This window comes from Dermacentor albipictus, chromosome 2 (genome assembly GCF_038994185.2).
Source record: "Dermacentor albipictus isolate Rhodes 1998 colony chromosome 2, USDA_Dalb.pri_finalv2, whole genome shotgun sequence".
Taxonomy (NCBI): Eukaryota; Metazoa; Arthropoda; class Arachnida; order Ixodida; family Ixodidae; genus Dermacentor; species Dermacentor albipictus.
In genome coordinates, this window is record NC_091822.1 from 61609740 (window position 1) to 61622698 (window position 12959).

Sequence of the window (12959 nt, forward strand, 5' to 3'; positions counted from 1 at the left end):
ATGATCAAATAGACACGGAGTGTGTCCACAAATTTTACATTCCGCCGGAAAATACTGGTCAATTTCGTTAAGCACAAAAGGTGTGGGATAAGATTTAGTTTGAATCACTCTTAATGTGACTGCCTGAGCTCGGTTGAGCTTTCAATGGGAGGGGGAGGGGGGGCGGAGAAAAACCTCCTGCCGTCCCTACAGTGTGAGGTGATCTCGTCAAAAGTACTAATTGGGTATTTGTTGAGCTCGATACCTTCATTCTTTGTCGTTTTGTTATTAGGTCCTGTCTTACTTGGGATAGCTTACCTACTGGTTGCTTTGTGCCTTGCCTCCCACTTCAATTGCTGCCTCTGAATCCCGCCTCGTTACGGTTTCATTCATTACCTCCATGTCATCATCATCATCACCATCATCAGCTTTCTGTTCTAAGGCTGCATATTTGTTTCCAAGTACCAACCTAAATTTGTCTGCTTTTACCCATACTGCCTTTAAGTTGACTTGCTTCTTCTTGACCAATTTTACACTTTCTCAGTTCAAATTGAGGTGAATCCTGGCCCTCACTAACCCATCACCACTGCAATTTACCCTACCTATCACTTCTACATCCTGCAGTGCTGGGATCGGCAGGAAGTATGGAATCAATTTCATTTCTTGTTTCACCATTGGGGCCTTTCTAGGTCCACTTTCTGTTGCTACGTTTCCTGAAGAGAGTGTTCATTATTCTCAGCTTATTCCTTTCTGCGAATTCTACCAGCATCTCTCCTCTAGCGTTTCAAGAATCAAGGCCATAGTTGCCAATTGCCTGTTCACCCGCCTGCATTTTCCCCACTTTTGCGTTGAAGTCACCCATTACTACTGTATACCGAGCTTGCACTTTTCTCATCACTAATTCAACATCTTCATAAAATTGATCTACTTCCTCATCGTCGTGCCTGGATGTTGGAGCGTAGGCTTGTACTACCTTTAAGCTATACCTCTTATTAAATTTGATTACGACTACTGCTACCCTCTCATTATTGTTGTAGAATTCGTCAATGTTGCCCGCTATGTCCTTATGGATTAGGAATACTACCCCGTAATGCTTCGTATTAGGGAGACCTCTATAGCAGAGAACAGGACCGTTATTTAGCAATGTATAAGCCTCACCAGGTCTTCTGATCTCACTAAGGCCGATAATACCCCGAACAACGTCTGATAGTTCCTCAAAGAGTGCTGCTAAGCTAGCCTCACTCGTGTGCGCATTGGTATAAAACTAAAGGAAATTTACTAGATCGCGAGCCAACATCGGTCCATCAGAGCGTTACAAAAAATAATAATAAGTAGGAATGCGCTGCCACTTCTACAGAGATTGGGAATCAAGATGGCTAATCATCAAATTAGCGGTCAAACTTTTGGTGTTGTCGCTATCCTAAAACAGAGCTTGCATGTAGGCTCCCTATCTCGGAGCGCTCGGAAATGCTACCACCTTCAACCTGGGAGCCCAAACGAGATCCGACAGAAACGCGATCACGTGGCTACTCCGATTCCTCTGGGAGCACCTAGCACCTTCGGCTTTGGCAGGTTTCCTCTGAAACCAATTTCGAGGGGACTCCGCATCGCTGCAAATTGGTTTGGAGCGCGGTATGGAAGTCTTTGTGGTCGCTAGGTTCACAGCCTTCCCGTGACAGGTGTAAATTCTCAGTGTCGACTTCTCAGAAACAGTGCTCAAATGAGACTTTGTGGCATTGGCCTTTACCGAGGACACTGAAGAGAAAAAAGAACAGAAAAAACGCGATGCTTCGAGCACGATGATGCATCCCCCCAGCCATCCAAACTCCATGAAATGCTGCAAAAGCTATGGGTAGCATTGGCCAAACCGAAAAGAGAACCAGCTGAATGGCTCCTCCATTTTGTCTACCTGTGACAATCGCCGTTTCACAACGCCGATTGAATGAATTCTTCACGAAAGGATCAGTAGTGCTCAATGGGCAAGCCTTGCTCCATTCTCTGGAACACATAGGCGGCTCTGGTCGGATTTGTTGACACGAGTAATATATATTTAGGCGCTATAAAGAGTTTAGGAGGCGGACTACGGAACCTGGAGAGCTTGGCATGATTGGTGTGAGACATAGACCCGAGGTTGTTGTTGTTGTTGTTGTTGTTGTTGTTGTTGTTGTTGTTGTTGTTGTACGTGCCTACGCATCGGCAAATAAAGTTTGTGTAGATATACGAACCCATAGGCGGCAATCCCAGGTGTAATCACCGTAATTTCAAGAAACTTCAGTACGTACATGAAACGCAAATGTCGCATTTTTCGGTCTCTGCGGAAGTTATTTTTTCTTTTTTTTGCCATTAGGCAGATTGAGCACGTCTTTCTGTCGATCTCATTTACCGGCCAACATTCTAGGCTTAAATGGCGACCTCACCGGCCGTATAGAGGTATGCCCGAAAATCTAGTGCAGTTGTACTTGTGGTTCCCTTATAGCAGCCCATGTGGTCAAAACTTAACCGAAGATTTCCGCTGTGACACCACTGATATATTATCTCACAGTGCAGCTTGCACAGGCACTACTCCTCAACGTTTCGATAATTATTTTTCATTCTTCTTTTCTTCGCTCTGGCATTTCTGGATGGCGCAGGCCTATCACAATCTCATCAGTAGGCTGAAAGGAAGAAGCAAGACTTCTGAAAATTTGTTACGTCTGAGCGACTCTGTTTTCATCGAGCCCGACCAGCTGTTCTTCGTTCTGTACGGATGGGTGAGAGGTTTGCTGTGTTTATACACCGAACAAAAATCGACTAACTTATCTAACATGCTATATTCGTCAAGATATTGTATTTCTACGGGCATGTCGGATTAGATAAGGGGTGGAGAATAAGCCTACAAGTGTGTCGACCTAGTCGGATACAACTTTAGAAAAAAGGGGAGGCCTCGCCCAGATGACCGAAGCGGCGAAGTCACCGGCCGTCCGGCGCATGACGTCGGTCCAGAGTGCGCGCCCATTGGTGGATGCTCGTGTGCACCCGCCTCGGAGGTGTAAACGCCCCCTTTTTTCTAAAGTTGTATCCCACTATAGGTGCAAATGCAGCACATATACTACGCGCACATGCATCACATGGCCGTAGATGTTCATTAGCATTGGACAAATAACCATACCAGTTTCTAGACACGTTGAATAGGCATATTCTGCGCTTTCTTCTTCGTTCAGGCCAAGATTTACTCGAGGAGGTGGAAAATGGTACAGAGCACGCAAGCTCAATATTACAGAGGGTAGCCGTTTATGTCGTCTCATTACTTTCTGGAACGCGAAAACGTCGCCCATTCGCACTATATAACGCACGCTGATAAAGAAAAAAGCACATGTCAGCCAAGGCAAGAATAATAGCACGGAGGACGAGCATTCTACAAGCTAAGCCCACAGTTTGTGAAGTACCACCCAATAAAATTGGTATTGTTAGCTGCGACATCGCCTCTGAAACCTCCAGCACGGAGCATAGCTCCACATGATAGCATCACAGTGACAAGTGGTGAGCGCGCTCTACTCAATGACTTAGACCAGGGCCTCCAAGATTCTCGCTGCGGAGCAAGTCACCGAGCCGGCAAGTTTGGAGTAAATTTCGCATTTCCGGGGTTCCGTCAATTACGACATTAGTCTCACGATAATATGCTCGGGTCTCGCACGTGGCGGACCCGAGTCCGATTACTGGCCCAGGCCAGATATCAATCGGAGTGGAGTTAATTTCGTGCGCGTAACCAGGCTACAGCGCTCCACAAGCCAATGTAACGACGCCCGAACAGCTATACTTGGCGCAAAAGCGCCTAATCTAGCTGATGGCCACAACCTGCAACTGAAGTGCAGTACAGGTGGTGGCGTAGCGCGTTTCCAAAAGCGCCCTCTTTCACCCCTTCCCGGGAGCTCTCGGTGTACCATCAACACTTCGCTCGGGGACGTTGCGATCGTAACGCAGCGCGAGGCCACTGCGAAACATTGCTTCCTCTTCGAGCCAAACTACACGTATGTCTGCCGGCGCGCGAAAGCTTGCGCCCGCGCGCCTTGCGCGTTCCATGTCTCGCGAGGAATGGCGGCTCGAACCCACAAGACGGGTGTCGACGCGTGCGATCTGTCGTGCACCACGTGTGCGCATCCGTTAGGCGCGTTGGCGCGAGCTCTCACTCGCAGGCATACGTGCGCGTACTCTGGCCTTTAGACTCTCGGAACCAAAGGGTTTCAAATTCGACCCCTCTGGTGTAGGTTTTGTTTGCTCGCTTCCCGTGATATTCCGAGTCACCGGTAATCTTCGAGAACCCGCCCCTTCCGCCAACCCCCCCTTTTCGGCTAAATGTTATTTTCGTCTACCAATAAAGGAAATTTCTCCCGTCCTTCCACATCCAGCTGCCTTTCGTAAATTTAAGCGAGTTCTTTATTATCATTATTATTTCCTGTGTCTTTGTACAACTCGCTCCTCGGAAAAGCATGGTGTTTGTGACCCGTGCAAGCTCATCTAGCGACTGCGTTCTGCAAATTGCACTACTGCAGTTAGGGAACTTAAATCTGACAATGGCGAAGCCTCGTATATGAGAGCTGGAGGGGATGGACCCACAAATAATTTCTTGGACTGACTGATCTCGCTCATTGGCGTAATAGTTCTGCAGAAACTCGCAAGTGGAGAGAACTAATTAATTAAACGAAAATGAGGCATCCACCCAATCGTAGCAATTAGTCGTTGCAATCGTAGCAATCGTCCCGGACCAGGGCGAATTTTTCTTCAACTGCGAGGCTTTTCTTTCGAGGAACCCATTAGGGTTTCCTTTGTAGCAACTGCTACGATTGTGTGGATGTCTCATTTTCGTTTAATTAATCATATCACTTATTAGTCAGCCTGGTATTTCTGTACGCTCGGTTGATGAACTTTCTGTCTTCTGCCTACAGCTAGGAGCATAGCCCGGTTTTACTTGAATGCCAATAGCGGAGTCTAAGTGAATGATCACTGGCGAGCACGGTATTTACGTTTGCTCGTTTATTTCAAACGGTGCCTACCATTGTCATGCCGCAAACGCCTAGACATTTGACTGACACTCGAACCCGCTCACACAACAATTTTCAACGTGCAAGTTATCAAATCGTACACACAGCGAACGAAATTAGTGATGCAGGATTTTTCTCATAACACGCTATTCAGTGGAGAAGCCGGCTTTGCCGAAGGGCCTTTGGCGAATCGCGCGACTGAAGACAGCTGTTGAGGCGCATGGGCCAGCGCCCTCTTCTCCGTGGTAGAATAGACGCCTGACAGCGTTGTTTGCTTGTCCGCAGAGCCTTTGCAATGGAGACAGCGCTCCTGAGAGGAGCATCGCCCGTGAACGCCCAAATCGATGGAGGTGAGAGTCAGACCTTGTATTTCCTCACTACGCTGAATTTCGAAACGGTGTTGTCATTCATATGATTTCTCTAGCGGGTTAGGGAAGCGCATCTTATTCAGACTCCTGAAACAACTACATGGAACTTTCTCACAGGCGGACGTGCAAACGCTATATAGGTGCGCAAGAGAAAAAAATTTGGTTAGAAGGTGGAAAATTTTTTAACAGTTAGTCATAGCGTGAGATGTATTCACATTTATACATCGAAGTATCAAAACTAAAAAATGCACGTGAAGAAAGACACTAGTAAAAGCGTATACGGGACACGTTTATGAAAACAACAGTTGGATAAGCACCCCACTGAGAAAACAGGCGCAGGTGAAGGTTAACGCAAAACGTATAAGGGGCTATACAATGTACTGAATGCAAGTTTGGGTCATTCGCATATAAAAACTGTGGATCGTGAACATCTTCACGAGCATAGCATTTTGCTACAATTTCAACTCAAGTATAGTTCCTCTACGATAGGGTGTTGCAAATGGGTCGCAAGCCCCAAGGGTAGCGTTGGCCTGGCGGCCTGGGGCACAGCTGGAAGCATCCGAAGGTCCTGGCAAAGGATGAGTCGACTGCTAACAGAACAACTTGTTTATTCTAGCATCGCAAAAGAGCGGCCGGTCAGGTCGACCGAAGTGGAGAAACGGGAGACCACGTTACTCGACTGAATAAATCGAAGCTTCTCTCTTGGCGTCCGGGGGCAGCTGATTTTATACTCTCGGAGTCGAGGGCAAGAAGGAACGGCTCGGTGTGACAAGAAGTGACGTATCCGCCGGGCCGGCGCCGGTCAGACCTCCTAGCTTCACAGTTGGGGAGCTTTTCTCCCCGGCTACCGCGCTTTGACAAGCGTGGGCACCAACATGCACACACACACACACACACACACACACACGAAGACACGTGGCATTGAAACATGCCTGGACGCGCTTAGCAGGAGGCGTTGGGACAGTGCTGAACTGGCCAAAATGTCCGCCGCTGTGAACGAAGCCCCGGCGTCCGTTGCATCCACGCCGGCTATACCGCACGTCGGAGGCGAAACGGAACAAGGGATAATCATCAAGCCGCCAAGTCAACCATAACAAAACACGTTCGCAAAATGTTCAAGTAAGGAAGACACTATACAACGAGTATCGAAACTGTGATCTACGCTTACAAAAATGGGCGCTCCATCCACATGAATGGCCAAGTCATATGTGGAACACCGTTCTGAATATTTTGCACATTAAGAATTCTCGTTCTAGGTAGGCGAGCGGAAAGGAAGTTTACAAATTTTCTGTTTACTCACTAGAATCTGGGTTCCGGGAACATAAGGGGATCGACAATGCTCATAGCGCTAACAGACACCTCGCGAATGATACCAGAAAGGTCAATGCGGGTTAAGCCTCGAATTTCTAAGAAAGGGACACTAGTGGAATATACCGACATGAATCTGATGCTATTCAGATTACAGATGCCTCTAACTCTCTTTTTCAGTATTCAACACCTTCTCGAGAACAACCGGGCGTTTCAAAGTGCATTCCGCTGCTCTGTGGTCGGCAACTCCACCGCATGTCTTGCGAGCTTTCTATGATGCCAAGACAGCCGAAGATCTCAAGTCCCAGAATACGAGAGGGTTCGGCGATAAATGTTAACTGCTTGAATTTCATCAAATATACATTGATACTGTCACGTAACAGTTAATCGACGATTGTGGAGCAAGGCATAAAAGTAAAACACAGATGTAACTTTCTTTGTCGAGTTCGCTTGTCAATTGCCTTTCGTGCTTCTTCATTAACTGATTTTGGCGAAACTTTAGCTATTACCATTTTGATAGTATCTCGCCACCATGCTGTGTTATCCAACATCCCCTGAACAGTAAAGACTCCTGAGCTACAAAATTTTCTGCGTCTTTTTAATAATGCTCGAGTGAACTTTTTCATTCCCTGATGAAAAAAAAAAATTCTTGGCCACGCCACTGGCAACACAAGATATGCTGCGATTTACGTACACCTCTAAATACATGGTTTTAATACAAGCGTTCCATGCAAGTTCATTGTATACAAGTTCATTTGAAGTCAAACATTTCGACAGAATTGCCTGTCTGGTTGAGAAATTGATTAGGACTTTCAGGCTGACTCTAACCAATTTGATTGTCAGTCAGTCTGAAAGTCCTATACAAGTTCATTGCATGGGTGGAGTTACGCAGCTACTATTTTTCTGCGTAGGACTGAATATATAAACATATACGCTAGGAGTTATGTACTGTTCCTGCTTTTGTCTTAAGAAAGAGCAGACTATCTTAATAATAATAATAATAATAATAATAATAATAATAATAATAATAATGTTTATTTCACTCATGAAGTGAGGGAGTGCGGGAAATAAAAACTGACAAGTCAGCTTGAATAGTTCCCAGCTCCCAGGAGTACAAAATGCAGGAAACAACACTTTTGACATGGCTACATAAAAACCACAAAAAATAGTAATAGTAATGCAGCAATAACTTGTCCACAACAGTTAGAATAAGTAACTCTAGAAATAAAGTTTGTTAACTGCGTGATATACCAGTGTTAAAGGAAACGTACAAACATGAAAAAACTGCAAGTAAAAAGCACTACTTAATGAAGGAAAAGACGAAAAAAAATGGTACACATTTGTGTAGTATGAAACAGTACATTGGTACTTTGCAACGCGTATAGCGTACACTCGCCCACAAAACATTGCGGAGCGCGCGAGCGCGCGGCGAAACAGCTGCGTAATATTACACGGGTGTTAGAATAGGGGCCCCAATAGTTTGGGGCCCCGAAGAGCTTTGCGGGTGTTAGCGTTGGGGCACGCAGGAGTGAAGAGTGTTAGAATAGGTCTTTGTGTTTGCGGATAGCGCCTTGCGCTGACAGCGCCACCACGGCGTCAAAGAAAAGCTATTAAAAGTAATTAAATAAAATGCACCATTTTATGATGGGAATAGTAATGTTGACTTGCGTGTATTCGCGTTTAATTACAATTCAGAGGTTATTCTGTAAGCAGCAAACAATTTGTTGCGCTTAGTTTTGAGCAAACCAACTTTATGTGCCTTCACCAGCCAAGCTTAGCCGTGTTAGGCCTACGAGCCATAATGTCCACAGTCGAACTCGGAATCAGCGGCGTCTAATGAATCAATCTTCATAACACACGCTAATCGGGAGAAAGCGATAACCGCAGTCACTTCTCCTAGCTTGCGAACTTCACGCGTTACCACGAATCGAACCCAGTTTGTTGCTAGGTTAGAGCCGTAGCGTCGATGGGTGCCGCCATGTTTGCTGACGCAAAGCTTTTTTGGGGACTATTTGGGCTCCCGCTAGATAGGTGAAATAGCGTTCCCAACGCAAAACCCAAACGCAGTTTACGTCTCGGCCATGCGCAGTTGCTTCGACGCTATTTCTTTGGGGCCCCTATTCCTAAACTTTCTACTATTTGTAGATGTAAAATTACGCAGCTATTCTTTTTCTGTATGAAAATATTGAAAAATAACACTTGGAAACTGACGCCTGCAGAATCTGTGCAAGTATGTCATTGCCGACTTCACGCCGTAAGCTAAAATCTAGAAGTGGTACATGACGTCGTGGGAATAAGCTGCACAGCTAGGACGCTGTAACGTCAATATGCTCAATCTATTTCTACTCTATTTCCGTCGTTAGCCCTCCGCGATTGGTCAAACATATTTGAGGCCACGCCCAGTTTGCCTGTCAATCACGAGATGCCACGAAAACCGCGAAAACTTCCCATCTCAAGAATACGCTTACACATCAGATATGCATGATTAGGCCAAACAAAAGATATATTACTTTCCCACACTACGCTGCTGTCGTCATTACCCTTCCGCAATTGGTGAAAATATATGCAGGCCCCACACAGTTCGTCTGTCTGTCGCGTGACATAAAAAAAAACGTGCAGACTCATCACGTGACTGACATGAACGCACTAAAGATGCATTATAGTATGCCGTACCAACTGAACTGTTTGCTTTCTTTCTTTCTTTCTTTCTTTCTTTCTTTCTTTCTTTCTTTCTTTCTTTCTTTCTTTCTTTTTTGGTGAGTGAAAGCTGATAGCCGGGGACTGCCCCGCTCAGAAAGGAATAGAAAGAAGATGGCTGTCCACTGATCGTTTTGGCACTGGCTACTCGGCACTGCCGGCGAGCGTTGATTTGTTTGCGTAAAAAAACCACAGTGACAGTGTCGAGCCCGTTGGGCAACTATATGACATCGTTCTGCCAAATCTTCTTCACTTGAGCATCCGTTTTTGCGGCATTTCTTGGGCCCCATCGCAAGCCAAGCAATGGGGAACGGGCCAATCGGAGACACCGGCACCACTCTCCCTCACGGGATTATGCACATTCACTGCACTGACTCGGCCCCACCGAAACCCTTTCCTGTTGTGCACGCCCCTCGCCTCTCATCGGCCAAATGGATAAGTAAACTTCGTCGTGGTAGGCAATGCTATTCGCTTTGATACCAAATAAAAGTCACCTCCTTTAAACGAAGAAAGCGTTTGATTGGGCTGTCGAAACAACCGTGCGGGTCACCGCCCGTGCTTGCTTCGGCGGTTACGTAAGTTTGATGTCAGGAAATAGGCAAAAGTCGCAGTTTCGCCCGAAAGGCGATGCCTCGATTGCGATAGCAAGTTATCAGGCTGCTGTACGAAATAAGGATGATAGTTTTATCGACTGTACGAACTTGTGAACATTCATTTATTAAATAAATTACCAACCATGGTGTCGCGCGCGCACAAGCAAACATGAAGACGTCTCACTGTATAACCGCGGGCACTAGCTATGGAAACGCTGGCGTGAGGAACCGCGGCATCAGTAGCGCGCGCATTGACCTTCGTGCTGCCTCTCGCTTCAACGTGAGCTAAGCGGCACGAACACAGCGTGCGCGAAGCTATCAGCACTCGGCGCGCTCTGTCCCCGTCGCACATCGCTTTGAAGGTAGGGTGCGCGCCGTACGCATCCGCCATCGGAGTAGGACTTCCCCCCTCCCTCTCTACCTTGCGCGCGATGAAGGCGTTTCTTCCCCGCCTTCCTCCCTGGCGCGCGCGAGATCGAGCCATCGTCGTCGGCTCACCCTCTCACTCTTTCATTCGCACATTCAGCACACGGCCCGCGATCACGACGGTATCACACTTGGACTTTATAGGAACCTCACGATGACGCGATGGCGGCGATGCACCCGGAGTGTCCACTCAATAGCCATCGCAATAATAACGTGAGAATGAGGTAAGTTTACGTTATAGGCGCCCTTTGAGTACAGTTAAAACTCGATCTAACGAAACCTGATTTTACGAAGTTCCCGATCTAACACAGAAATTTACATTCGCTGGCAGGTACCCATACAGATTCAATGTTATCATCAACCCGAATTAACGAAACAAACTTGGCCGAACTCGATTTAACGAAGTGTTTCCTGAAATAAATGTGTAAAAAAGCGGTGATTTCTTTCTGATTTTGACACATACGGGTTCTTCTTGGACCGTGCGTTATAACGCTATCTCATTAAGACATCTAGGCGCCATGGTCCCATCCATAGCTTTATTTTGACGAGGCTGCATGCCACGCACTTACACGGAACAGCCGACTCAACACCACCTCGGTAGGGGCGGCGGTGGTTGCTTTCATTATTTCGTGGTTTATGGGACAGATGACTGGATTAGCGGCAAATACAATGCCGTGGTAGCCCTTGCGTGTCGCTACGTTACAATTTAGATTTCGAAGGAGCGAAACATTCATTTGTTGATTTTACGAACTTCTCGATTTAACGAAATATTTTGAGCTTGGTCATAATTTCGTTAAATCAAGCTTTAACTGTTTAATGTCGTTCCACGCAGAAACCTAGACGTTTCGCACTTTTTCCATTGGAAATCTTCATTTCTCGTCTGCGCTGTGGAAAGCAATTTGCGTGACGCGGCCTTGCCATGTTCAATTCTTGGTGCTGAATCACTTGATATTACTCAAACGTATGTTCCAACGGTAGCTCAATGCAATCTCCCAGTAGCATGAAAGTCCGTGTAATAAACAACCTTGCATTTCATGATCAGCTGCTTGCAACAGCTCTTGTGCTTTCAGTTTTAGTCAGTTTCGATCGTGGGCTAGCGCGAGCCTGTTTAAAGGGGCCCTTTACCACTTTTCACAGAAGTCGAGAAATGCATTTGAAGGTAACCTATTTCAAAAATAGTTTGCCACAGAAAGTAAGTCATTGCGTTCAGCAGAAGCTGAGTTGCTGACAATCAAACATCGCCTATGATCCCCCTCGCGGCGTTCTCGCTCCTTCTTCAATGCGTTGCACTGCGAAGGCTACGGCGGAGCGGGGCTTGCCCCTAACCACGGTGTACCCCTAACTTGAGTGTACTACACATAATCTCCTTCATGGTCGAGTGAGATGAACGGCGCTGCCCCGCGGAGGTGCCACGTGTGGAAAAATTGCGCGAGGGCGCTGCGAGCGAACTGGATTGTGGCGGAGGCGCGCTTCACGGCACATTCAACGTAATTTTGCTGCGGGCGCTGAGACTGACTGCGCGCGTACGCTCTTATAATGGTGCTTTATTTCAAGTGCAAATTTCTTTTGACACGTTTTTGCTACGCATACATATTTGAGGCATGGGTCATACAACATTACGCCTTCAATTTTGCTGTCGTTGTCAAGTGCGTCGTCTGCTAGCGAACGCGCGTTCGTTTCGCGGACGCTGGCGGACGCCCAGTTTTTCTCGCAGAACGTCTCTGCGGTAAAATTTTTTACGGAGTTACTGGCGTCAAGAGGTAGCGTCGAGGAGTGAAGACATGTTTACGCCGGCTCCGCGAACAACCAAGGATTCTGGTGGTTTTTCTGGCAAAATGATCTGCGATAGTGCTACAATCGATTTTCGGAAGTGACAAGGACCCTGTGGACAGAATTGTTTGTGCCTGTGAGTCGATTTTTAGTGATTTTACGGCTAAAAAACTGTAACCGGAGCACAACGCCACGCTAAGCCTCACCCCGGCTTCGGCATGGCCCCGGCCGTGGACGGCGTCGACGGACAGCTCCAGGCCAGCGGCGGCTCCCCGAGAAGCGGCGACATGGAAGTGACGGTGGAAGGCAACGAAAAGGATCCTAAGGGACCCGACAACGAAGGATGGTTCACCGTTTTGGCGAAAAGGAGGCAGAAGACCGTGCCAGCTGGCGCGGAGACGACGATCGGACGCTCGGCGGACGCTCGGCGCGACGCGCTCAAGAAGGGAGCAGGGAAGAAGGAAGCGGAGCTATCGGTAGCATCGAACCTACCGAGACTGCCTGCCACGGGCTGGAAAGTGACTCTACGACTACGAGAAGGCCTCTCGGTGCTTCAGAAGGCACCGGAAGTGAGCCTAGGAAGAGCAGTGCGCGAAAGCGCGGGCGTCAGCCTACAAGAAGCCAAGGGAGACCGCTTCGTGATAAACACCAAACAAGGTACGATTATCTACCACACATTATCGATGGAGAATGCTAAAAAAATAAGCAAGATAGAGAAGATCAGAATCGGAGACAAAGATTACGGGGTCGTCACGTACGTGAACGCACCAGAAAGCTGTGGGCGTGGAGTCATTCACGGC

At 47.3% G+C, this 12959-nt stretch overlaps 1 protein-coding gene across 1 annotated transcript in view; it reads left to right on the plus strand.

Annotated features, from left to right (window-relative positions):
• The window catches only part of LOC135909051 (uncharacterized), a 70165-nt gene extending 63042 nt beyond the window's left edge, over positions 1-7123 (plus strand). Inside the window, exons 19-21 of the mRNA XM_065440904.1 lie at positions 2610-2729; positions 5283-5347; positions 6854-7123. Of these exons, the coding sequence (XP_065296976.1) occupies positions 2610-2729; positions 5283-5347; positions 6854-6950 (282 nt within the window). The 3' untranslated portion in view covers positions 6951-7123. The remainder of the gene's footprint in view (positions 1-2609; positions 2730-5282; positions 5348-6853) is intronic.
• The last annotated feature ends 5836 nt before the right edge of the window (positions 7124-12959 follow it).